The sequence below is a fragment of the Coptis chinensis genome, chromosome 6 (genome assembly GCF_015680905.1).
Source record: "Coptis chinensis isolate HL-2020 chromosome 6, ASM1568090v1, whole genome shotgun sequence".
Taxonomy (NCBI): domain Eukaryota; kingdom Viridiplantae; phylum Streptophyta; class Magnoliopsida; order Ranunculales; family Ranunculaceae; genus Coptis; species Coptis chinensis.
This window is the reverse complement of record NC_141461.1, coordinates 87586973-87611054: the sequence shown is the minus strand read 5'-3', so window position 1 is coordinate 87611054 and position 24082 is coordinate 87586973. Positions and strand designations below refer to the sequence as shown.

The 24082-nt window shown below is 43.0% G+C and overlaps 1 protein-coding gene and 2 pseudogenes across 2 annotated transcripts; 2 read left to right on the top strand and 1 right to left on the bottom strand.

Moving 5' to 3' along the window:
* Positions 1–13594: 13594 nt before the first annotated feature.
* On the bottom strand, positions 13595–16203 carry LOC147495153 (NADH dehydrogenase [ubiquinone] iron-sulfur protein 2-like; annotated as a pseudogene). The gene is made up of 2 exons (XR_015199549.1): positions 14984–16203; positions 13595–13961 (listed from the first exon to the last, which is right to left on the bottom strand). The product of XR_015199549.1 is annotated as an NADH dehydrogenase [ubiquinone] iron-sulfur protein 2-like (transcript).
* On the top strand, positions 15621–18482 carry LOC147495152 (uncharacterized). Its single transcript, XM_086568319.1, is given in 9 exon segments — positions 15621–15633; positions 16057–16195; positions 16197–16284; positions 16652–16734; positions 16736–16803; positions 16806–16825; positions 16828–17008; positions 17011–17061; positions 18418–18482. Coding segments are annotated over 9 exon segments (708 nt in total).
* Positions 18483–18649: 167 nt separating this feature from the next.
* LOC147495151 (cyclin-dependent kinase B1-1-like) lies at positions 18650–22875 on the top strand (annotated as a pseudogene).
* The last annotated feature ends 1207 nt before the right edge of the window (positions 22876–24082 follow it).

Genomic DNA, 24082 nt, shown 5'->3' with positions numbered 1-24082 from the left:
ACATAAAATGGTCCCCTCAGATATTGTACATAACCACTTCAATGCTTTGCCTTTAAGGCTCGAAGATAATGATCGACATAATACAGAATCCCAATACTTCGTTCTATGGTATATTGAGAACTGATGTCGATAGCTAAAAAGATGGTTCATGGGATCAGCGATCCCATCATACTGGGTGAACTTTGGATTCTTGAATTTCGGAGGTAATGACACCCTCTCTACTTCCTTTTTCAACGGGTTTCTACTTACACCATCTGCCAATTTACGAATCGAGGTTGATACCTTTTCCAGGAGCTTGTCCCCAAATTGCCTCTACATCATCTCCTGTACCATTTCCTTCGTAATTGGTGTTTTTACCTCTTCTTTTTGCACCACCTTTGGTGTTGATTTCGCTATCTTGATTGCACCTCTTCGAGGTGGGTTTTCTCACTTCCTTGATTTGACTCTTCCTCACCTTTGGAGTTAGGGGTGTAATACGGCGGGCGGGTCAACCACGGGTCAAATAGTGATCGGGCGGGCGGGTCTAGGGGATACAAATCCAGTGGTTCCCCGACGGGCGGGCGGGCGGGTTGAAGTGTCATGTCTTAGTACCATCACCCGGCTTGTTGGGTTAGCTTACGGGGTGGGTTTTGGGCGGGTCATCCGGGTCGGGTGGAAATTATCATTTGAACCCAATTTCACCCAAAAAAAACTTTCTAATTCTGCAAGTAATATATTTTCAATTCACAACATAGAAAAAAAATAGAATCAATCAATAAAAAAAATAAACAAATATAAAAAAACTTGAACTTGAACCCAAAACCATATCTGCAAATTTGAAACTTCTTTCTCGTGATTTACCATTTGTAAATTGATTATTTTCCATAACATGATAAAATGAAGATGGAAGCGAGGATCCATGGTACAAAATAATAAAATATAAACTAAAGAATTCGAAATTAATACAAGGATGAATGATTCATCTTCTCCAAAATTCGAAAGTTGAATTTGAACTTTTGATATTTATTTGCCAAATGTTCAAACTTGAATATTTGAAATTGATGTTGAACTCATAAGTTTGTATTTATATCTCCCAAATTCCTACAAAAGTTAAAACAAAATATAAACAAAATACAAAAATATTAGAGTTAGAGTCTTGAAATTGTGCGGGTCAACGGGGTTGGGTCAACGGCTTTTGACACGGTACGGGTCGGATTTGAGCATAGAACCTACACCCATAGCCCGACCGCGTAAAAACGGTGGCGGGGCGGGGCGGGTCTGTTTTCGGGTCGGTGCAGGTTTGGGTGGCGGGTGAAGACCGGGTACCCTACCGGATGATGGGTCAGCGGTTTTTTTTTACACTCCTAACTGGAGTGCCTGAACTCGAATCCTAGACATCTTTCTCGTACATGGCATCTACTGCACGCTTCTCATTATCTTCTCTCACAGCTTTGTTTTCAGCCATTAAAACTTTATTATGCTTTTCCAAATCTTCCAACCTTCTCAACAATACTTTTAAAGATACCTCTTCTTCATGTAACTCATCTACTTCTTCCACCATACTTACCGATCGCCTTGTTCTTCTTTCCTCATTCTTGGATGCTACTTGAGAAGTACTCCCTTCATTAACCATCATCGTTTTACTTACTGTAGTACACTATGGAGGCATCTTGACAAGAAAATGAATATCTCCTTACACAACTTCATTGATCTTAACATAATCTTCTTGAACACACTCACTTATTCGGTATCTCAAAACTTCTACCCTTGGATTCGATCTTCAAAGAAAGAAGAAAATAAAAATATTTTTTTGTCTTTGAATCACAGACGGTGCCAATGTAGTGTTTTGGGAAAACTCTCTAAGATCACTAAAATTGAACTAATGTTTGAATGAATATTCAAGATTGAAATGATATAAAGCTAAGCTCAGCTAAGCTTTTATATTGATTAACAATGGCGGATACAGGCTCTCTCTCTCTCTCTCTCTCTCTCTCTCTCTCTCTCTCTCTCTCTCGTTTTACAAATATTTCTCTAATGAATCGAATCTGTCTTTTTTTCTCCTGATCATCACTTTATATAGTCCTCCAGTTATAGTGGTGCCCAATTCTATCCTGACGCGTGTCCATTCCCCCTCTTCTCCTTCCTTTTCCCGCTTATTCCTGCAACATATGAACTTATGCGCAAGATATCTCGAGCTATTTATGATACTAGCCATTTTGCCCGGCTTTAGCCGGGCTACTACATTTATAGTGGAAGAGGATTGCTTTTATTTAAAAGATTATTTAATTTAAACATTAAAAAGACTAAGTTATCAGTTATCACATATGATTTTTGCTCAATTGGTCTTAAAAGTATGGCGGCAACAAAGAACTGCAAGTTTTAGACGATAAGTAAAAAGATCACGTAATTATATAACAAAATGGTAATTATTTACACAGAATAGTAAAAGAGTATATCTTTAGTCCATATAATGTCATGCTAAGATTATGAATGATCAATTAAATAAAAGTTTCTCATTACAAAATATAACACAATTTAATAAACATATATAAAATATTACATAATGTGCAATATATGGAAAACAATAACACATGATCTCTTGAGGAAAACAAATTTTCCATTAACTAATTTTTTTCGAATTTTTTTAGTAATACATGTGTTTAGAAATGCTTGAGACGCATCGATATATGCTTGAGAAAGTGGTTTCATCATCCATGTTCACTAAATTTTGCCAGAGAGTTTTCCACAACTATGCTACGTTAATACCCACTCCTATTATCACCTGATTATCAAACAATTTCATAAACTTAATTAAAAGACAACAAATCTAGCATTAATAAGAACATTTTGAAATTTATGTGATCACATTTTAAAACACAATACAGGATCACGCTTTTAACTACAAAATTTCACTATTTTGAGTAGAGGACCTTACTTTTCTTTACTTGTGTATAATCACAGGCTCATCATCCGAAGTTGAAGCCTTACTAAATCCACCATTTTCAAAACCAAAAGTACCTGAATGATTGAAAAGGGTTGATGGTGCCATTACCTATTGATGCCCTCACTGTGAACAGAGTGAGAAAATCATTTATACATTCAGTTAATTATTCAACAGAGAGAGAAATTCAGTTAACCATTTAACAAAGACGAACAAAGGGGAGGGCAAACATAACCCAAATAGATGCTCTTTAGCTTACAACCTTACATAATACATATATAAGATACGTTTGTTAACTAATTTTTCCTTGAGTTCGAATAGATACTAAATACATTAAAACCCTAAGGCCCTGAGCAAACAGAACCCATAACCTCTTTTAAATCCTAATTTTAACAGTAGATTTTATGCCATTCATTTATTAAGTTTCTTAAGCACATACATATATATACAAATGATTGCAATATGAGCTAAATTTAAGTCTCTTTAATCATCCACAAAAACCTGAAATCTATTATCTAGAGGAAAAAGCAAGACCAAAAGCTTCCCCTAGTTTTCTTGGGTGACGCAGACTAACTACCTTTAGCAAAATGCGCAGCTGTAAAAGTACATTAGCAGATGACTCTTATAATAGTAGACAGACGGAAGTCACAGAACTTACTAATTTGGAATTGGGTTCATTTGGAATTTTGAACCTCGTTAATTTACTCTTAGCAGATGACTCCAATAACGCTCATTTAAATTAGTACTCAAATCCAAATATTGAGAAAAGCAAATTGCAATTGAGTTTTTCAGATAGATACCACAAATCATGATAGCATTAGAGACAACATACTAAAAGATCCAAGAGTATATACCATCAAAATAATTCCTCAATACAAACCATAACAAACGGACAATAAGGAAAAAATTTGATACATAGCAAACCATTGCAATATAAAATCAAGTATCAACAACAGACAACTAATTTCAATGAGAAACAACATTGGTTAAAAACATGAAAAGTAGAAATAGTAAAAAATTATCTGAATGTGACAATCAAATTCTCATAAGTTCAAATGCAATGACAAAAAGCGCAAAAAAAAATTTTAAAGTAAAATTTCTGCCAGGCGACCCGACCGAGAAAGAAAGGAAGGCCATGAGAACTGGGATGAATGGCTGTGCTACTAAGTTAAGTAAAAGGGCTTGATGAATGTGCCACCTATATGGACGGAAACGGACCCTGCCCACTCGAGTTCTCAGCCATCCCACAAGACCAAACCAACCAGTCCTTGCCATAGGAAGTTGCTTCATTCATTCCCCGACCACCCTGGCAGACTCTTTGCGAGGACAGTAGGAGGCCTGTTCGAGATCGGTAATAGGGGAATCCTTGAGTACGACTTGAAGCGGCTAGTGGGAAACTGCCTTATTCAAGTTCAGTACGATAAGGGGAGAGCTCTTCGGCTAGATCAGATCCGGAAACTGCCTACGCTTAGTGTGATCCTGTCTGATAACGAACGGAACGCTAGCTATATGCTTAAGACATCTATCTTGGCTTGGTTTTCTGGGTAAGGGCTTGAATTAAGGGCAGGTAACTACATTAGCAGGTTCGGGAACTCCACTGCTTGGCTGCTCCCTACGGTCAGTAATGGCTTGCTTATAGATAGGAGTTGTCAGCGTCCATTCAATCCGGTCTTGAATGTAGGGCTGGCAGTGAACGCTTCGTTTAGTCAATTTCTGCAGTTTCCTCTCGGAGTGGGGCTCTTGCCTTCCTATCCATTGGTTGGTAAGTCCCTTTCTGGATGGATTGGAACTGATACAGTAGACTCCGAATAAGCAACCACGATCTCGAAGGCTGGAAAGTAAGCTAGCCCCTAAAGGTCCGGAATAGGAAAAAAGGGCTGGTTAAGCGAAGGGAAGGAATTGGTAGGGGAGGTTCTATTAGTTATGCATTGTAGCTTTAGGAGGAGGAGGGTATATCTTTATACTGAAATAAGGGTTCCTTACTAGTTAAAGCATATGCTGCGGAATACTACACTACGGAAAGCAAGCCAGTTCAAGTGGAGGCAGAGAGGGAACTACTCTAAGCTAGAGGGGGAATGCTTTCGGACTACTCACTTGCTTCTGTCTCGGACGATTGAGTTCAAAGCCCAGCGCTGCCTGCTTAGTCAACAAGTGTGGGAGAGATACTTTCTTCGCAGGGGAGATATCATTGAAGGGGGGAGTGGGGATAGGAATTGACTGAAAGATCTTAGTCAAGCCGGAAAGTATGTATAGTTAAATAGGTAGCGTGAAGGCAGGCTGGGATTCGCGTACTTATGTTTTCCAGCTGCTTTGGACACAGGGTAACTTGAGTCTCATTCCGTGTAGTCAGCTTCCGTACGCTTGCTTCCAGCCACAAGCTTCAGTCAGTCTCGGACCACTGCCCGGTACTGAAGTATAATTCCATACCGTTGCTTCTTCTGCTCCGTAGTTAGCAGGTATGGCAGCTTCAAGCCAACCAAGTGACTGAACGGCAGTAAAGGCAGGAAAGTAAGCTAGCTCAGTCTTTTCGGAAAAGGGAGCCAAGCTAAAGGTAAGGCCTGCACTAGACGGATAGGTTTCAGTAGCGGCTTAGCATGTAAAATAAGTACTCGACTGCTCTGGAGTTTGTGTAATGCTTTCCACATCGAGATTGGGCATTTTGACTCAAACAGCGGGAAATGCGGGCTGGTTACTACCTCAGGGGTTCGGTCACTCCGTTTGCGTGGCTTGCTCTGGAGTTTGATAGTTCCGTTCGAACCAGTTACAGCATATGCAGACACGGATAGAGTTCACTACTGAATCAGCAACTGTTGGAACTGACCTGACTGCCAGTAGAGAGACTGGGCTTGCGCTTGGCTCAATTCGATGAGAACTCATAGCAGGGGGGGATGCACCTGTAGAGGAGGAAATCAAATTTAGGGAGGGAACCTATTCGCAAGGGAGAAAGAGTTTATTTAATGCGCAGGGACTTTCCTGTACTACTCTCAGCGAGACTCATCTAAGGCTTATGTCACCGCCCACTCAGTCTGATTCCGTACCTTCAGTACCACGTGGAAAGCTGAAAGGCAACTTCAAGCTGAAGTCCAGTGACGGATCGAATGCCCTGGCTTGCTTTGAGTGGCGAGTGGTAACAGTCATACTTGAAACGGTAAGCGGGTAATCTGGTTGGACCACTTTCCGGGGCAAATTACTACTTATTAATTCCTACTTTGTCAAAGCGGCCAGCTTATTTTGAATGGGTAGACTCTGAAGTCGCAGCTAAAGCAAGAGGTCCTAGATAAAACGAATCTGCATCAACAGACGCATAAGCTTAAGTATAAGCTGTTTCACAAGCGAACTCCGACGACGTATAAATATCCCGACCCACATCTAAATCCGAATCAGAAGCCGAAACAGACGCAGCTGCCACTAAAGCAGATTCAGTCTTGTCTACTGCCAAGGAAGGCACGGAAGGAAGCATCTATTCCTGAACCAGCGGATTCAGCTTTTACCAACCCAAGAGAAAAGGAAGAAGAGGAATGGCAGGCTAACGCAGCTAAGCTATAAAGAAGCAAAGGCAAGGGAACAAACCGTTAAAGAGGCTGTTCCAGGTCTAGAAGCAAAGGTCGGTGTGAAAGGCTGGCTTTAGTGCCTCTTTCTTAGGTACTCAATTTCATAATAGTTTAAAGAAGGGTCTTTCTGACCAACAATCTAGTTTTCCCGAAACAAGAGCGAGCATACGACATACGCAGAAGAATGAGCTTCAGGATTAGCCTCAGCTTAATCTAGGGCTGAAGTTGTTGAAGCTAGGGCTAGAGCTTAGTTTGAATAGAGGACAGTGGCGGCTGGCTCGGGTTAAGGTCAGAGCGCGTGGAAAAGGAAGTCTCATAATAACATAGATGGAGGAGACCGATAGATGAGAAGGCTCGGTTTCCGCTCCGAAAGAAAGGCATCGGTAAGCCCCCAGCTGGTTGGGCTAGGGTGTGGTCTCAATTCCCCCAAGTCTAAAGCCAAAGAAAGGTACGCAGAAAGATCCTCAGTTTAAGACGCAACTGTTGTATCAAACGCTATTTCAGAAGTAGAAGAGGTGTTGGGCCCTGAAGAAGATGATATAGATAGAGAGTCATCCGAAGCGGAACAAGGGCATTAGAAAGAAGCGCTTTAAATGCGATGCGCATTTAAATAAAGTTGAAATGGGCTGCTTGCTGTTCGCGGTATCGCCGGATCGATCCGCGCAATTGCTTTTTTTCTTTGTTCTTGGCTACTGCTTTGATTCGGTTAACTATTGCGAATTTCTTCATTGAATGAAAGACCTTCCCGACGAAAAAAAGGTCTGTCCCAGAACCAAGAAGGCAAATTTCACAATTCAGGAAGATTGTTGAGGAAAAGAAGTTTGAGCTCTCTCTTTCATCCAACAGAAAGATATCTTTGAAAGAGGCCGCCAATTTTGGTGAAAATGGGGCCGTAGATCATGACCATAGCTTTCTTTCCTCGCAAAGACCGAACTCTAAGCGTTCGAAGAATTGTTGGGGACAGACAGCACCCTTTTTTGTGGCTTGTGAGCTCCTTTCCACATCTAGGTCGTCTAACCTTGCCCAAATGAACGATCTTTATCCTAGGTCCAAGTTAAGTCATTCCTTTTATTCTCTTTTTTGTTGAGGGCGGCTGAGAGGGCTGCGACTCTTCTGTTCTGGGTACTTCAGTTTGAGGGGTTCGCCTTTGCCTCAGACAGAAGAACAACGGATTGAACAGGACAGGACAACCGGGAAGGGAAGCCTGACATAGATATTGATTTGAACAAAGGAACTGAAACCGGTACCAGAAACCAAACAAGAGATGGAATTCCAGATAGATGACCGACCTAGCTAGGAAGTAGAGCTAACCTAAGCAGGAAAATATCTTTACTTACAGAGGGGACCGGTGAGGGAGTGGGAAGAAAAAAGAGGGAATGGTATAGAGAATATGGAAACATATAGGAATTAGGAAGCATATGGGAATGCCACAACAGAGATCAACTAGAGCTTATGCCAAGGATGACTTTCCCAACACTATCAGTCCTACTCATGCTTGTGAAAAAGAGGAAAATCGCTAATTACAGGCCCACCTATGATTAGATCAATTAAACTGGCCTCTGGCTTAAGAAGCATATAAACGACATACTAAGCAGAAGCGCGTAGACTCAAAAGAAGGGAAAGGGGCGGAAGCTTCCTCTTCTATTCAGCAAGGGAAGTCATCTACTCTGCCAAGGCAAGAATCGAAGACTACGGCTTACAAGTCAACGACTTTCTCAACTATAAGTTTCCTACTCATGTTTGAAAGGGATATCGCTAAAAGAGGGCCAACTAGCAATCCTGTTACAGGCGGTGGTGTATGTATTTCCACTTATTCGAGGGAAAAAACTCTGGTTTAAGGGAAAAGATGGACATATAAACTAAGCGACATCCAACAGAAGCCTCTTCTCTTTCCTTCTTTCGAGCCTAGGCTTCTGACTCAACTAGCCCGAAAGCCTTGCCAACTACGTCTACGTTACTTACTAGCTAGCCTAACAAGAGAAGTACTGGCCAATGGAAGTACTTACGTAGCCTACCGAGCCTATCAATAAAGGAGAGGCGGGCAGAGAGCTGGCTAAGCCATATTTACCGAGTAGAATGAATGTATATGGATTGGACGGCAGATCAGGGCTAGTTAAAGAGCCTGTGAAAGCAGAACTAGTACAAAGACCATAAGAGGGCTTGAAAACGCGAGATAGGCTCAAAAATCGGCAATTGAATTGAGAAGGTTTTCCGCAGTTGACCGGGAGAGGAAGATTGATCAAACTTCCCAAGGGATAGGAACGTACCATATATTCCGGATTTCCCGCAAGCCAGATTCTATGCTATTATTTGTCCCATGCTAGTTTAGGGGGAGGGGTAACAGAGCAGGGACTGGCCCTCGTACCCGGGGGTACCCTAGGAACATCATAACATTTTATTATTCCCTTTTGAGTGCACTGGATAATATACTTAAATGTGTTTGAGGATTACTTACAAGAGCATGGGATCCGTCACCAGTTTACTTGTTCATACAGTCCTCAACAAAACGGAGTCGCAGAAAGAAAAAATAGACACTTGGCTGAGACCTGTCGTAGCATGATTCATGCGAAGAATGTAGTACCACGCTTTTGGGCTGAGTGTATGGAAACTGCAGCGCATGTTATTAACAGATTGCCTCAAGCAAAGCTTGGTTTCCGGTCGCCTTACCAAGTTTTGTACAACAAGAAACCAACAGTATCACACTTCCGGGTGTTTGGCTGTATCTGTTATGTGTTTGTTCCAGACCAACTAAGGACCAAGTTGGAAAAGAAGGCGATTAGATGCATTAAAGTTGGATATGACCAACGAAAGAAAGGATGGAGATGCATTGATCCTACAAATGAGAAAGTGTATGTGTCTCCACATGGTGGACAGCGAACAACGTAGAAGCACCAGAAACAGAGGCACGTGATGAGAATGTTCATATAGTACCACCAGAATCTAGTGCTATGCTTGACTTAGAACCTGAGCCATCTACTTCTACTACTCGGAGATCTTCGAGTCCATGGACAACAGGTGTTAGAAGATTAATAAGTCCAAGTATTCGAGAGGAGGCATGCAACGAGGAAAGAAATCAACAGGTTCTTCAAGACGTAACTGTACCTATTGATGGTGGTGTTGTTAACAACCAACCAGATCTTAGGAGATCTACAAGGATGAGGAAGCCGAATCCGAAATACGCTGATGCAAGTTACATTGAGGCTATAACATACTCAGAATGTTACATGTCTCAAGATATTGAAGCGCCTATTTCATATGAAGAAGCTGAAGGCATTCTTGAGTGGGAGAATGCAGGAATAAATTGTGGCCTTAAACTTAAAGAAGAATGTGACGTGGGAACTTGTCCCATTACCAGAAGGGGTGAAGCCTATCTCCTGCAAATGGGTATACAAGGTGAAGTGATGGTTCCATCGAGAGATATAAGGCAAGATTAGTTGCTCGTGGCTTCTCGCAGCAATAGCAATATGGAATTTATTATGATGAAACGTTTTCACCAGTGGCCAAGATGACAACAGTCAGGATGCTCATGTCAGTGGCAGCAAGTAAGTCTTGGCAACAATGGCAGATGGATGTCAAGAATGCGTTTCTTTATGGCGACTTAGATAGAAAAATCTATATGGAGCAACTCAAAGGATTCATTAGCAATAAGAATCCACATTATGCTTGCAAATTAAAGAAGGCGCTTTATGGCTTAAAAACAAGCGCCAAGGGCCTGGTACGGAGAAATTGCATAATTTCTATTATTCTGTGGCTACCAGGTATCTACAGGTGATTCTAGCCTATTTGTAAAAAGGTTGAAAGGCAAGGTTGCTATCATCCTACTATATGTGGATGATCTTATTATAACTGGAGATGCCTTGGAAGAAATTCAAACTGTTCGAAAGCATCTTTCTATCAGATTTGAAATGAAAGACCTTGGAGAGCTGAAACATTTCCTCGGCTGACATGGAAATCTTAGCATGCTGCTCTTTATCCTCAATGCCCTACTGTGTTCACTATACGCAATTCTATCAAATCGAGAGAAGGGACCCTTGCGAATAAGGGGACCGAACGCTAAAGAGAGAATGCAAAGAAAGGGAAAAGGAGCCATCTGCCTTTAGCTTGGTTTTTGAACACCCACTTCAAACCAACAACATTCATCTCTGGGTCTCTAGGAACAAGATCCCATGTGATGAAGTGCACTAGGTTCTTCTTTCATGACCGCATACCAATGAGGACTATTTAAAGCAGAACGAACTGAACGAGGCTCAGAAAAATCAGAGTAAGCAGAGTGAAGAAGACCATAGTGCAGATCCCTGTAACTTCGAGGCTTGATGGTCCCATCTTGAATCCGGGTCGTCATATGATGTGTGGATGTCGAGTCAGCAGAAGGACCTAGTACAGTTGGTGCATCAGAAGTACTATTTGATTTATCAGAGACGATAGGTGAATCATCATGGTCCCTAGACTGTGATGTTCCCATGGAAAAGATAGCAGGCTCTACTGCAGAGGATAGTTAAGTAATAGCAGCAACAGGAACAACAGAAGAATCACCCGCAGAAAGAAAGATCATCAGGTATGTTGTCCGGCAGGTCAGCAGAAACATGCTGAGCAGAAGACCTGACCAGGGCCCGTTATAGGCGGCAAACAGAGATAGAATGGTTTTGAACATGAATTATCGGAACCTTGAACTGTACTATCGGAACTGTGCTCTGAAAATTGATTTAAAGTAAACCAGTCAGATGTATCAGAAAAAAAGAAGCAAGGGTTGACGGGGATGGATCGATGGGGAACAAGCGATGGGCATAACAATCACATTGACTTTTATTCGGTAATACATAGAGTGGAAATGGGAAAGCACTTTGATTCTTCTGGTTGGCTCGGTCTTAGAAAGGGAGTGACCGGATCGGCAGCTTATCCATATCTCTCCTACGGTCAGCAAGAACAAGGATTAATAAAAGCAGACGCCGTACGTTTATCACACACAACTCGTCACGCTTGCGTTATGTGATATTCTATTCTATATTGACTTTCTTCCTCGTATACTTTAGTTACTTAAGTGAGTCTATCCGAAACTTGCTGATGTGAGGAATAGAAGGATTACTCTGATGGTTAACCAGCTGGAAAAGCCCTCCTACGGGGAGGGGGAGCATAATATCGTTGACTATGGAAATGAAGGCCGATAAATGCCTTTCACTTATAGGTATAGCTCAGATCAGACATCTTCAGGTGAGTGAACTTTTCACGGAAGCCCCTGCTTATACCAAGAAGGAGTGTCGTAATAGTAATTGTAATCAAGACTCAATCAAATTAGATTGCCCTTCCTACATAGTCTGATATCTGAGAAATCCGTAGGGAATGGGGGCATGAGCCTACGTACGTAATAGGTGTCATAGAAAGGTACTAGATGCTATGTGCTGTATGCTCAGCATGGGAAGGTCTTGTGGTACGTTCTTCCGGGTATGACTACCTATGGTATAGCCCGAAAAGTGACTCCTATTCATCTTGATAGAGGCTGACTGCCCGCCCCCTTGTCACGGTCGTAGTTTTTTCTACACTAGCCGTACGTCACTTGCTGGCCAGACCTGCTAGTAAGCCAAGCCATACAGATAAGGCAAGACAAGGTGGCAATAGCCCATTTGGAAGGCAAAGAAGATGCTTAGCCTAAAAGGAAGCTTTTCTTTTTGTAATCGGTTGGCAACTTAATGGTTCGTTCTTGGATGCTTCCTTGGACACTTGCCTTAACTAGTCTTCACGTTCCCTCAAGGTAGATGCTCATCATTAATGGGCTTCGCAAAAACAAGGAGCTGTTCAGAACTCAGTTGACTGCTTCTATAGATAAGGCGGAGCGTCCTTGGCTCAGCATTATAACACATAGGGGGCCGGCGCTATTACGGTAACCGCTAACTTCGAAGCGCCTCGCTATGAGAATCTACCCCGCTAACGCCGGCTAAGTCTTGAACCTTCGCTACCGACCGTTCGTTTTTCTCAGTAGTAAAAGCGCTTCTCTTTGCCCCTTAAGTAGAAGGACAAGAAAGAGATTATTGGTTTTCTTGCTCCCGCTTCCTCATCTCATCTGGGCTCGTCAAGCCAACTTTGCTTTTGGGAGGTGAAACAGTGGTTGAAGCGGACATTTGAAATGACAAAGATCGAATACGAAATAGAAAGATATACATGGTCACGGTTATCCCGGTTGCGTTCGGAAAAAGTGGCCTACTTGAAAGAAAGGGCGGGCACTCTCGTGTTTCAAGCCCACTATACTATTCATAGTTGTGGGGGCACTGTGTACTTACAGCCTCTACGATAAGCAAGTGAATGGGGCGTCGCGTGGCTTAACGGAACGGTTCATCAAGCCATTTCGCCTCAACCCCTAAATAGGAAGAGGGGTACTTTACAAATAGGGGCACTTCGCGACCATTTGTGATAGCCCTCTCGATACCTTATTGGAGCTTCGTAACTAGTGGCGATTTTCCGCCGCTAGAGCGTTTTCCCGGTGCTGCGGAGCCCCAACGAGGAAGGTGTTAGTGGTTTATCATGGGGCCAATAATGCTAATCCCTTTTTTGCTACTCCTAGGCGGGAAGAAGATAATAAAACGCGGCGCGTTCTCTTGGTTTCCCAACCTGTTGCTTCTAAAGGCTGCCCCTCTCGGCTGGATGTTGGTCCACCTACTACGAGGATCCCGTATCCCGTACATCGCCTTTTCTCCCCCGGGTCCCGTGGTTCCTATGCGCCGCGTTTCCGGTCCTTTTCTTTTAGTGCTTCGACCGGCGATAGCTTCTAGCTAGTCAGTGGATAAGATGGCTGCGCTCCAGCCACTCAAGAATGGGACGGCAGTGGTCCGCCCGGCAAGCTCGTTTCGATCTTGGGACGCGATACATTGGAATCCGCAGCACCACCCCGAGAACGCTACCGCGTCGTCCGCTGCGGTCGCGGTAAGGCACCACTGTTGTTGTGCCGCCAGCCAACTCCGGCGTGTCGCCTTAGTTATCCTCATCAAACCACTTACTTGATGTCTAGCTTCCCAACCGGTAGGCGGTTCCTTTTTCCCCGGATCAATGAAGAAAGGAGAAGTAAGTTTATTCTTCGAAGAACCGAAGCGAAGCGCTTATGCCGGGCGGGGACGGAAAAGAAACCGCTCGAAGAAAGAAATTGGGGTTCCCAATGCTTCTCCACGCCCAACGAGATCGCCAACCTCGGGATGCTTTACTCCTAACCCCACAAGGTTCGAGGCGGAGCTTAAACCGAGTCTCGGTTAAGAACGGCGATGATCTACGTTTCACACGGCCGCGATTCCATAGATAGTTTCATTCGACATCGTGATGGAGGACATAGCTTACGATCATCGGCTTTGATCATGCCACTAGGCATTTGATTAGGACATTGCACAATGATCCGAACACTTTGTCGCATCTCTTCGATCACGGATACGATGAACGATCATAGCGATCTCCTCCGGTACCTACCGGTGCGTCGGGATCCGATTGGTCATGAACATCGTAAGGTCTTTGCTCTTCGCGAATCCCAAAGATACCCCCGGTTGGGATGGGTAGGCCCACCACTTCACTTTCACTTAGGCCGGGCCAAGTCGGTGGGGGACCCTATCGGGCTCCTTCCCCAAAGCAAACCGTGACGTGGGAGTTTCCCTTCATACGGCTCGAATCATTCTCGGATGCCCGAGAGGCATCCTTTCCTTTTGTTTGTTGGTTGGTTCACGCGCAAAACGAAAGCACCGCCGCAACAACAGGGAACTATGACCAATAGAGTAATAAACTTAGCTACATCCGCACGCAAAAGGAATGTGGTTCGGTTGAGGCTTTCTTTCTCGAGGGGCTGGACGTTCGCGGAGTCCGTGCCTTCCGCATTCACCACAAGACCGGTCGCGTTCTGGGTGGATCCCGCTCCTAAACATAAGGGATAGGGGAAGGGGCGGGCCTATCATATCAAAAGGGTTGTAGAAAGAGAACCCGCCACCTATTTCATTCGGACGTTCGGGGCAGGGCCCGCCCGATTCGACCGACCAATGGGGCGAGCTGATCTGCTTTGATCAAGGAGAAAGCCCGGTCGACCACCTTATCGGTGCAGTCACGTGTGACCTCTACTCGTCGCTTTTTTAGGCTTCCTCTACCCACATCTCTATGTGCCCGCAGCACTTCCATATGGAGAAAGATGGGCTTACCATGTTCCATCAATAGCACCTAACCTATGCCGATTTTGGCGGACCGTGCTCACCCCGGTGAACTCATGCGGTTCCGACGTGCCGAGAGAGGCGAGGCGAATCCGTTCACGGTCCTACGGACCAACACCATTTGAAGGTGGTGGCCCGCCCGCCTAGAACAGTCATGTTTGACTGGGCTTTACACACATTCGCTCACTTACGTCCCCCCCGGCTCACCCTAGCCCCGCACGCCGTCTCCAAGGCTTCACACCAAGTCTTCACCGACATAATATGCATGCTTGAGTAGGGTCGGGAGAACCGTTGTTGCCTGATGGGAACTTCCCCATATTGCTATCAATGTCTTCATGTCGCACGACCTCTTAACATTACACCACTGAATCCCCAATCCTTTGCTTGTCGGGCGTGGACAGCATTACCAATATCCACTAATCGTTGTTTCCGGATCACGGTTGCGGTTGAAATTTCTTCGATTCGCCGATCACGAGAAGCAAATTGTTGTGTGGAGGAATCAATATCTCGACATAAGCCAAGAGGCAGATCTTGTGCCACTCCACCGGTCGTATGAAACCGGCATGCATCCCGGCTCCCGGGACTCTTTCATAGAATTCCAACAATTTCTCCCGTTCCTCGAAGCCCACATGGACGGAGTTGATGCTCCCACATCCATAGCATGAGTAGTTGAAGCAAGTGAATGATTTGAAATTCGAAGTTATTTCACGGAATGACACTCAGTATATATTGAGCTCGTAATGGTACCTCGCAATTCAAAAGTCTCTACGGCTAAAGAATGAGCGTGTTCTTGGGCCATCGAGAAACATAGATAGGGTCGACGACCGGAACGAACAACGAAACTTTTACGCATGCTTTTTGTACACGTTCACTTGCATCACATACACAAGTGCTCTCGAACCGTGCAATAAGGTCACCCATAACACGGCTCTCCCACTTGAGTTACCTTAGCCCCGTGCCATGCTATTCAATTATATTGGAAAAATGGCAACAGAACGTAACAACTAGTATTGAAAGCTGGTCCGCTTTTGAGGGAGGGAAAGCGTTTCAATAGGAGCCCTACTTCCTTCAGTCGCGCAAACCCATTTCTTAGTCATCGGGCGGAGCGCACCTTTGGTACTTCGGGGGCTTAGTTTGTTTGATAGTTACTTCTTTTGTTCCGTCAAGCAAGAAAACGTATCTTGGCGTTAGCTTTTAGATGCGTTAGGCTCATCCCTTGCTTCTTTTCGTCCACGACATGTTGTTGATATTGATTGAGTTGGAGGGAGTTTTGTTGACTGAATCCATCCATAAACCTAACCTAGAAAGAAAGCGTCTCGCTCCCCGCAACCACTTGGGTACTTTGCTTATAGTCAAGGGGGCTTCTTGGCCGGAATTGAAGTAAGCCTTTTTTAGTAGTAGGGCTCCTAGGTGGCGTTAGGTGGGAGCCAAACCGAAGGAAGAGCAAAAGGAAGGTTGGGTGCTTGTGGGGCGAGGCCACCCGCCTCGAATAGGAGGGGCTTAGCTCTTGATCCCCCGCTGCGAAATGAATGGATCGGGAAGGGGGCTGGGTTCTATTTCGGCCGGGCGGGAGGTGAAGGCCATAAGAGAAGATTGCCCTCCCGGTAAGGAAGAGGGGAAAAGGGTGCTTTGTCATCTATCTCGACCGGTTTCGAGGCGTTGGAAATCCGGACCGGCTCAGAGAATCACTGGCGTGGTCCCCCTCGTTTAGCCAACTAAGAAGTCATCCTTGACGATTTCCATTCCTTCCTGCCGAAGCGCCTCTCTTCGCCATTCGAATACCTCGCCTTCCCTTTCTATAACATACCCGGCGCCCTCCTTTCCAATCACTAAGAAAAATCAATACCAATCAAATCAAAGGTCGACTTCGTGCGTGATTTTTCCGGCCCGAGGGGAGTTTACTCGACCCATTCCCCAATCTCCCGCGACCGCTCAAGTAAGTCTTGGCGACTCAGATATGAGGACCTCCTTCCCTTCGCCCACTCTCCGTTCACACGGTTATCAAAGCAGAGGAGGGAAGGGTGGGAAAAAGGTACCACGAGCCCTCGTCCCACACATCTATCCGCAAGTGTAGTTCACGGTTCCACCGAATGCTCCTATCTCGGCAAAGATCGTGTGAGTGTGCAGTTATATCGTCGGATGCTTCGCCATAGAATAGATCGACCCAGTTCCGTTCTTTTCCGGTGCACTTTCGCTTTGTATCTCCGACACACAAGGAAGGACGCGGTGGGAAGCAGACCTAGCCTCGTCCGGCCGATCATTCCGGCTGGCATCTCGTGATTCACGCCCCGTTTGGCTGGCGCTTCGGGGATGTAGTTGTAGATACGTTAGTCTTAGTGGGTCGTTGGCTCCACCTGTTATCTCCTTCTACGACATTTGTTGTCGCCGCCATATTCCATATGTCACTTAGTCATCTCTCTCGCTGGCGGGTCAAGGCACCTCCGAAAAAGAAACAGAGGACTTCATTTCATTGACTCGCGACGCCCTCGAACGATCGAGAATAAGGTAAAGCTTGAAGATAAGTTTTGTACTCTATTAATTTCGGTCCCTCTAGTCGGTGGGCGCCGGCGGTCTTTCGGCGGATCCCCTAAAACCGTGCGTCGCGGGTCCCGCGCGCGCTCACGCCATTCGAGGGGCCCAAAGATTCATTCGCAAATCCTCAGTGTGAAATTGAGACCGCCGACCCGAAGCTAATTCGGCGTGTAGGCAGCTACTGCGGTGTCGCACCGTTGACTCTATCTATTCATTGATCCATTGGATCACTCCCTTTTTCCAAGAATTCATGAGCCGCCGGAAAGCCTTCCATTTCCGTCAAATGACCCGCTCCCCGGCTCTTCCACCGTCCGGGCTCCTTTTTCCTCCCTATGCTATGCTCCCCCGTAGGCCTACCTACCACGCCAGCGCCGCGGCGTTTCGCCGCGGACGGTCTTTGCCATGTAGTGCCATCCTCCCGCCGGCTGTATGGGCGGGTTGTCCCTCGCTGCCGCTGCGTTCTGTTAGGCTATGGATTACGGGAACAAATGTAGTTGAATGGGGGAAAGCAGGCGGGTTACACGCTCCACCGCGTGCCGAGATGTGAGGTGCAGGTGGTGATGATCACCGGGGTATCGCTTAGCGCCTTTGACGGGCACTCCGGGACCCGCCAACTTCGTGAAAACCCGGTCGGTCGGTCCTCCATTCATCCGACGGAGGTGTGGATAACGAGGCCACCTTCACAACCTTCTCCCTTCGTCCCTATTAAGTAGTAAGATAGGGCGGTTCGCTTGAGTTGCTCAACCGCCCGCTGCCGGTGCTCATGACGCCGCTTACGGAACCTCCACCGCTTGGGGGACCAAGCGGGGGCATAGTTAGCGGCATAGAGCCGACTTCGGCGTCGGTGACCGCGACCGACTGGAGTGATCCAATATGTGGTTCCGCACGTTCCACCACTTCTCCGTTCATTTCCAATGCTGATCGTAAACTACAACAAAAGGGGTCTTTTGCAGCGCACCCTTTTGCAATGCCAAAAAATTGTTGTTAAAGGTCACCTATTGCAACACCATATGGGGCTGCTAAAGGTTTGTCGTGCTATTAGCTTAATTGTACATAAATTTATTTATTGTGACACCTCTTGCGTGGCAAATAGTTATAATTTTTTTTTTCAAAAAACATAAAATGCAATTTTTATAGAGAGCTTTATCATTTACCACGCCATTGTTGCTGTTAAAGTTAACTCAATCATTTGTGACGCCACTTTCGTTGTAAAAACCTTTTGTAAATGTCCATGTTTTATTGGATGTAGTATGTGTTGCAGCTAGAGAAGTGCTGCTATTGGGCTTTTTATGGGCGGGAGTTAATTTCTTTTAAAGGTTTTTTTATGGGCGGGCCTATTTTTATTGTTGGCGCTCCAACAAAAAACCAAAAAATAAAAAAGTAAAATCCAAAATCCAAAACCCTAAATTGGTTTTATTTTTCTCATCTTTTTCTCTTGCTGCCACCCACCATATTGAAAACCCAATCAACAGAGATAGTAAAAGAGCCTTTTGAATTTTGTTGGTGTTCATAGTACGTTGTACTCTCTGTCAATAATAGGTTGTGTACATGGACAAGTACACAAGTACGAGAAGTTGGAGAAGGTTGGAGAAGGGACATACGGGAAAGTGTACAAGGCTCAGGACAAGACGACCGGTCAATTGGTGGCCCTGAAGAAGACGCGGCTGGAAATGGACGAAGAAGGTGTGTGTGCCCCCAACCGCTCTTGCGAGATTGCCCTCCTTCGGATGCTCTCTCGAGTCTCTATCTGGTCCGATTGCTCTGCGTGTCGAGCACGTCGACAACAAGAACAGAAGCCCCTTCTCTACGGTCTTCGGAAGTACCTCGACACGGATCTCATCCGAGCTTCCTCTACCAATTGTGCAAAGGGGTGGCCCATCGCCACGATCTGGCGTGCTTCACAGAGATCTCAAACCCCAAAATCTTTTGGTTGACAAGGACAAGGGCATACTCAAGATTGCCGATCTTGGCCTTGGAAGAGCCTTCACCGTTCCTCTCAAGAGCTACACACATGAGGTGGTCTGCTTTTCCTTTTCCTTTTCCTTTTCCATTTCCATTTCAACTCTAACCTTCCTTCTTCTCGCTATTCAATTCTTATTATTATTACCAGATTGTAACTCTCTCGTACAGAGCTCCAGAGGTTACGCTTTCGGCTCAACACACTACTCCACCGGTGTCGATATGTGGTGCATGGCCGGATGCATATTTGGTCTCAGAACCCTATTCTTTTTATTTTTCAATCAACAATAATTACATCTTCCTAAACTTTTTTTTTCTTGGTGTAGCTGAAATGGTTGAGGAGACAAGCCCTATTTCACGGTGATTACGAAATGCAATGTTGCTTCATATATTTAGGTACTTTCCTCTCTCTGTTGCTTTGTCTATCACAAATTTGTGTTGATTTTACGAGAAATTCACAAAGCAAATAGTTCACTGTTCTGTAAAGAATTTTCCCTTAATAAGTAGAAATGGATATTTATATTTCTACAAATAAAAGTGAAGAATTTTGCCTCAAACAAGTTTTGAGGCACTCTTCAAGTACACTGTATGTGAATTAAAGCTTTTTAAACCATCACATCGTTCCCTTATGGAATAAAACATGCAGAAGGTTTAGTTGATTCTAGAGAAACTAATACTTCTAAAGGTGAACCTGCACTATCTAATAGAGTGGTTTTTCTACTATATTATTACTATAAAAATGGGGATGACACCAACTTAAAGGAAGACGATCGTGGTGGTGATCTAAGTTGAGGTGGTGGCTTCTTTGGCTTAGCAATGGAAATAACAAACATTGAAGACACAACTAGTAACACAATAAAAACAGGAGCTTTGGTTGCCATTGCAGCAGATAGTTGATGATTAACAAATGCAGATGAATATAAAATCCTGATGGAAGGATGCGACCTTATATAGGCCTTAAACCATAAACCATTTCTTGTGATATATAGCTATCGTCATATCATCATTAAAGATATAGATATATAATTATTACTCATTAGTATTAGTGAAATAGTGAGTGTCATCATCACTAGCTACCAGCTTGGTTTGTGCATCCCATTTTGGATATATAGGCTGTAAGTTTTGTTTGTTTGTTTTTTTTTTTTTTCTCCTTATGTTAATTTCATATTTTCAGACCATATTCTCAACTGAATATTATGTTAAAGTAAACAAAGTCTGTAAATAGAAAAACAAACAAGTAGATTCATTATGCATTTATGATCAGCAAACCCAAGGAATATTTCTGCTCATATGAGAATGTCCATTACCGTGACGTTTTGGATTTTATGCGTAATAAATGGTTTGTTACGACCTTCCCTTGAAAAAAAAATATATATTTGAGTGCATCCTATCAGAGAAACTTAGACCCTAAAATAATGCATACACGTTTGAAATTTCAAATTCGTAGGAGCCTCAACTTGAAAAAATAGTGGGTTTTTAGTGCCCATCTAAGACTGACTCCAAGCGAATGGAGTGGCTCAAAGACGTGTGATCAAAATAAATCATATAGCTCTGCAGGGAAACAACCTGTTGCGTTTTTGTCAAACTACATTTGAGTTAGTCAAATATTACCTGATAGAGGTCTAAAATTGGATCATCCCATCATGTTATTTGGTATATCGTTGCCTTCGTTTGTCATTATTGTTGAACATCTATAGCCATTTCATTAATTCATTGTACAAAAGATTAATTGAGTGTCAGTACGTACTAAGTCATTAAAGATATATATCCTCATTCAGGAATCGGATTGGTTTACTCTTGTTTCATAATTATTCATATTATTTGCTATTTCTAGAGAAGATATTTAAATTGTTAACATGCTAGCTTTGGCAATACATGCATGTGATCCGATAAGATTCATGTGTGTGTGTGCAATGATTTCAAGATGCCTAATTGCACGATTGGAAACACGGACCAAAGGGTAGATGGAAGTGGTCCGAACTTGCAACTAGTAACCATCACATACATTTTAGGATAGATCAACTCATACATGCCGGAGCTTCATATATGTCTTTGCATTTATGGTCGTGGAAATGATAGTTGGGCACGACTTCGTTCACCAAAACCCGATTATAATGCCACCGAAAGCAGAAACTCTGATTTTCCATCATTTTAACTTGCATTTAGACAATATAATATTTTGTCCCTGTATTATTATTTTTAGAATTTATTTGTCCGCTTTGGTGTTAGTTTTTACTCACCAAGTTGATTTGGCAAACCTAATTAAAACAGCAATAAAGCACAGTCAACTGGATCTACTCTATCATGGTCTATGGAGACATAAGAGGACTAGAGTCTAGACATCAAGTCAATAGATAGTACAGCCGAAGTTGATGACAAGTTGACATCTTTGATCCTGTGTTTCTTAAGTTTGTGTGAGGAGATTGATGTGCATAGTTCTAAACTGCTAACAAGTTATACATATGAATACTACTATAATAGATGAAGTTGGGATTCCGGAGTTTAGGTTGCCCCTTAGCATGATAGGTGGGAGCTCATTATTTGCTGTCTTTGAAGAGTGTCTTATAGTATAATATCATGACACTTTTGTCAAGTCAAGCGTGATGCACCTCTACTGGAATGCATTTGAAAGATTATGTATTTTATCTTTAAAGTTGCAAAATATTGATTGGGTCCATTCACCCGATTTAGGAATTTTCCAATTTGCTCATTTTCTTCTTGTTTGTGTGATAAAACTGTCAATTTGGCCACTATACATTGCATAATGTCTTGTTGAGCTGGTATTTCAACAATTTATCATTTGTGGATGAAACTGAAATAAGCTGATTTATAATGTTTTAACTAATCTTTGTCTTTATGTAGTCATAGCGGTGTACAGTTATGCTCCCCGAGAATATGCTCTTTACAGTACTTTTGTTTTACTTATTTCTTTTGCATATTACCTGAGTTACCTTATTTTGCATTGAAGGTTGTTGGGAACACCATCTGAGGATCAGTGGCCGGGAGTTAGTTCATTGCGAGATTGGCACGAGTATCCTCAGTGGAAGCCTCAAAACTTATAACGTCGCGGTTCCAAATTTGGAACCTGAGGGAGTTGATCTTTTATCGGTAATCAGTGGTGCTTTAAGTTGCAAGTTGCATTTCTAAGTTTTATTTAACTTGTCAAGTTGCATGCTAAAATTCATAAAGTCTTACGAACCTCATAAAGCTTGGCTAATGGAATTCATAATAATCGAATAAATAACAACATTGGATGGACTTGATGAAACAACGTCAGGTTTTAATGCTTCGAATGTTGGATTTCTGATGACCATTTTTTAATCGCCATTGTTGTCCTATTTCATTCATCAGGTCTACATAGCAATTTTTCCCGAGTGTATTGGCATTAAATGTACAGTTGCTAAGTTATAAACCAGCTAAAACCTAGTAATCAGTGAAGTATAGGAAAAACTCTTATTAACATATTAATCTTTTTTCTTGAAACAAGTAGAAGATGCTCCAATATGATCCCGCAAGTAGGATTTTAGCAAAGGCAGCACTTGATCACCCATACTTCGACAGCCTTGACAAGTTTCAGTATTGACTTCATCGTTTGATGATTTTGTTTTTTGCGAGTAGAACTACTGTGTTGATGTTTATGGATTAAGTGGATGCATTACATTGCGTCTCACTGTCTTGTGTGCTTTATCATCTTGGTATTTGCACTTGCTTTCTGCAATTTGTTGGGTATAAATCTAGCTACTGTAATATGGAGTACATTACATGACTGTTATGTATAATTTCTTACGCCTTTACTTACATTTTATATTAGTTTTGACTATTTTTGTCTTCTTATTTGATATGTACCTTCATGAATGTGATCGAAGTTATAACTTTGATAAGTTCTTTCTAAGCTTTTGGCCATGGGCACCAATTTTACGATATAGGAGGTGCATAGTTTCACATGCATTGTCAACTTGAGTATATATTAGGTTTATTAATGTTTCTAATAAATTTACTTTCACGTGATTTTTTTTTTTTTTTAATTTGTTGTGCAGATTGGTCGATTGGTCGCCGAAGTAGTAGAATCAAGAAGAAGCTCGAAAGTGGATCTTTGCTCAAATTAGCATGTTATAGACATTATTTGTGGAATTTTAGTCTTGAATAATTCGTCTAAATTTAGTTGAACGTTGTTAAGATTATGTGAGACGATGTTTTTTCATAAAAAATAGTTATGTGAATTCTTTAAGATCTTTTGTATTGAATGATTTAGTAATGAAATTCATTTTGTTATGATTTGTGGTGAATTGTTTTAGGGTTATTGTGTTCTATAAAAATTGTTTTGGGCAGGATTATGTAAATGGAAATGTACAGGTATATGTATGAATTGCACCATTTGCAATGCTAAATGCGTCCCAAATAAAGCACAGGAGTTTATATCATTCGCAACAATTTTGGTGTAGCTAAAAGCTTTGATTCTACAAAGAGCGTAGATATCTTTTGCCACGCTTTGGTGTGTGGCTAAAATTTTGGGCGTCTTTTGCCCGCCAAATGTTCAAACTAAATATTTAAATTTCCGCGACTATATAGGCAAATATTTAAACTTTCCATAACTTAAATAGTGTTGCAAAAGGTTGCCTTTTGCGGCGCCTAGTTGTGTAGCTAAAAGGTATCACTTTTGCAACGCTTATCCTAGTTGTTACAAGCTCTCTTTTGTGGCGCCATCTGGCCATAAATAGTTTGAAAAAAATTTGCAATTAATTTAATTTTAATAAATGAAGTAGCAACGGAATTAGTGTATTAGCAGCACCCTCAGGCGTCGCAACAAACTAGAAACATTTGCCACGCCACCTTTGGCGTTGCATTTGAGTATTTGAGACGCACTTTTTAGCCACGCCTTTGCAACGCCATCTGGTGCGTTGCGACAGATCTTTTGCCACGCTCAAAGGCACCTTTAGCGATGGAGTATGGCGCTG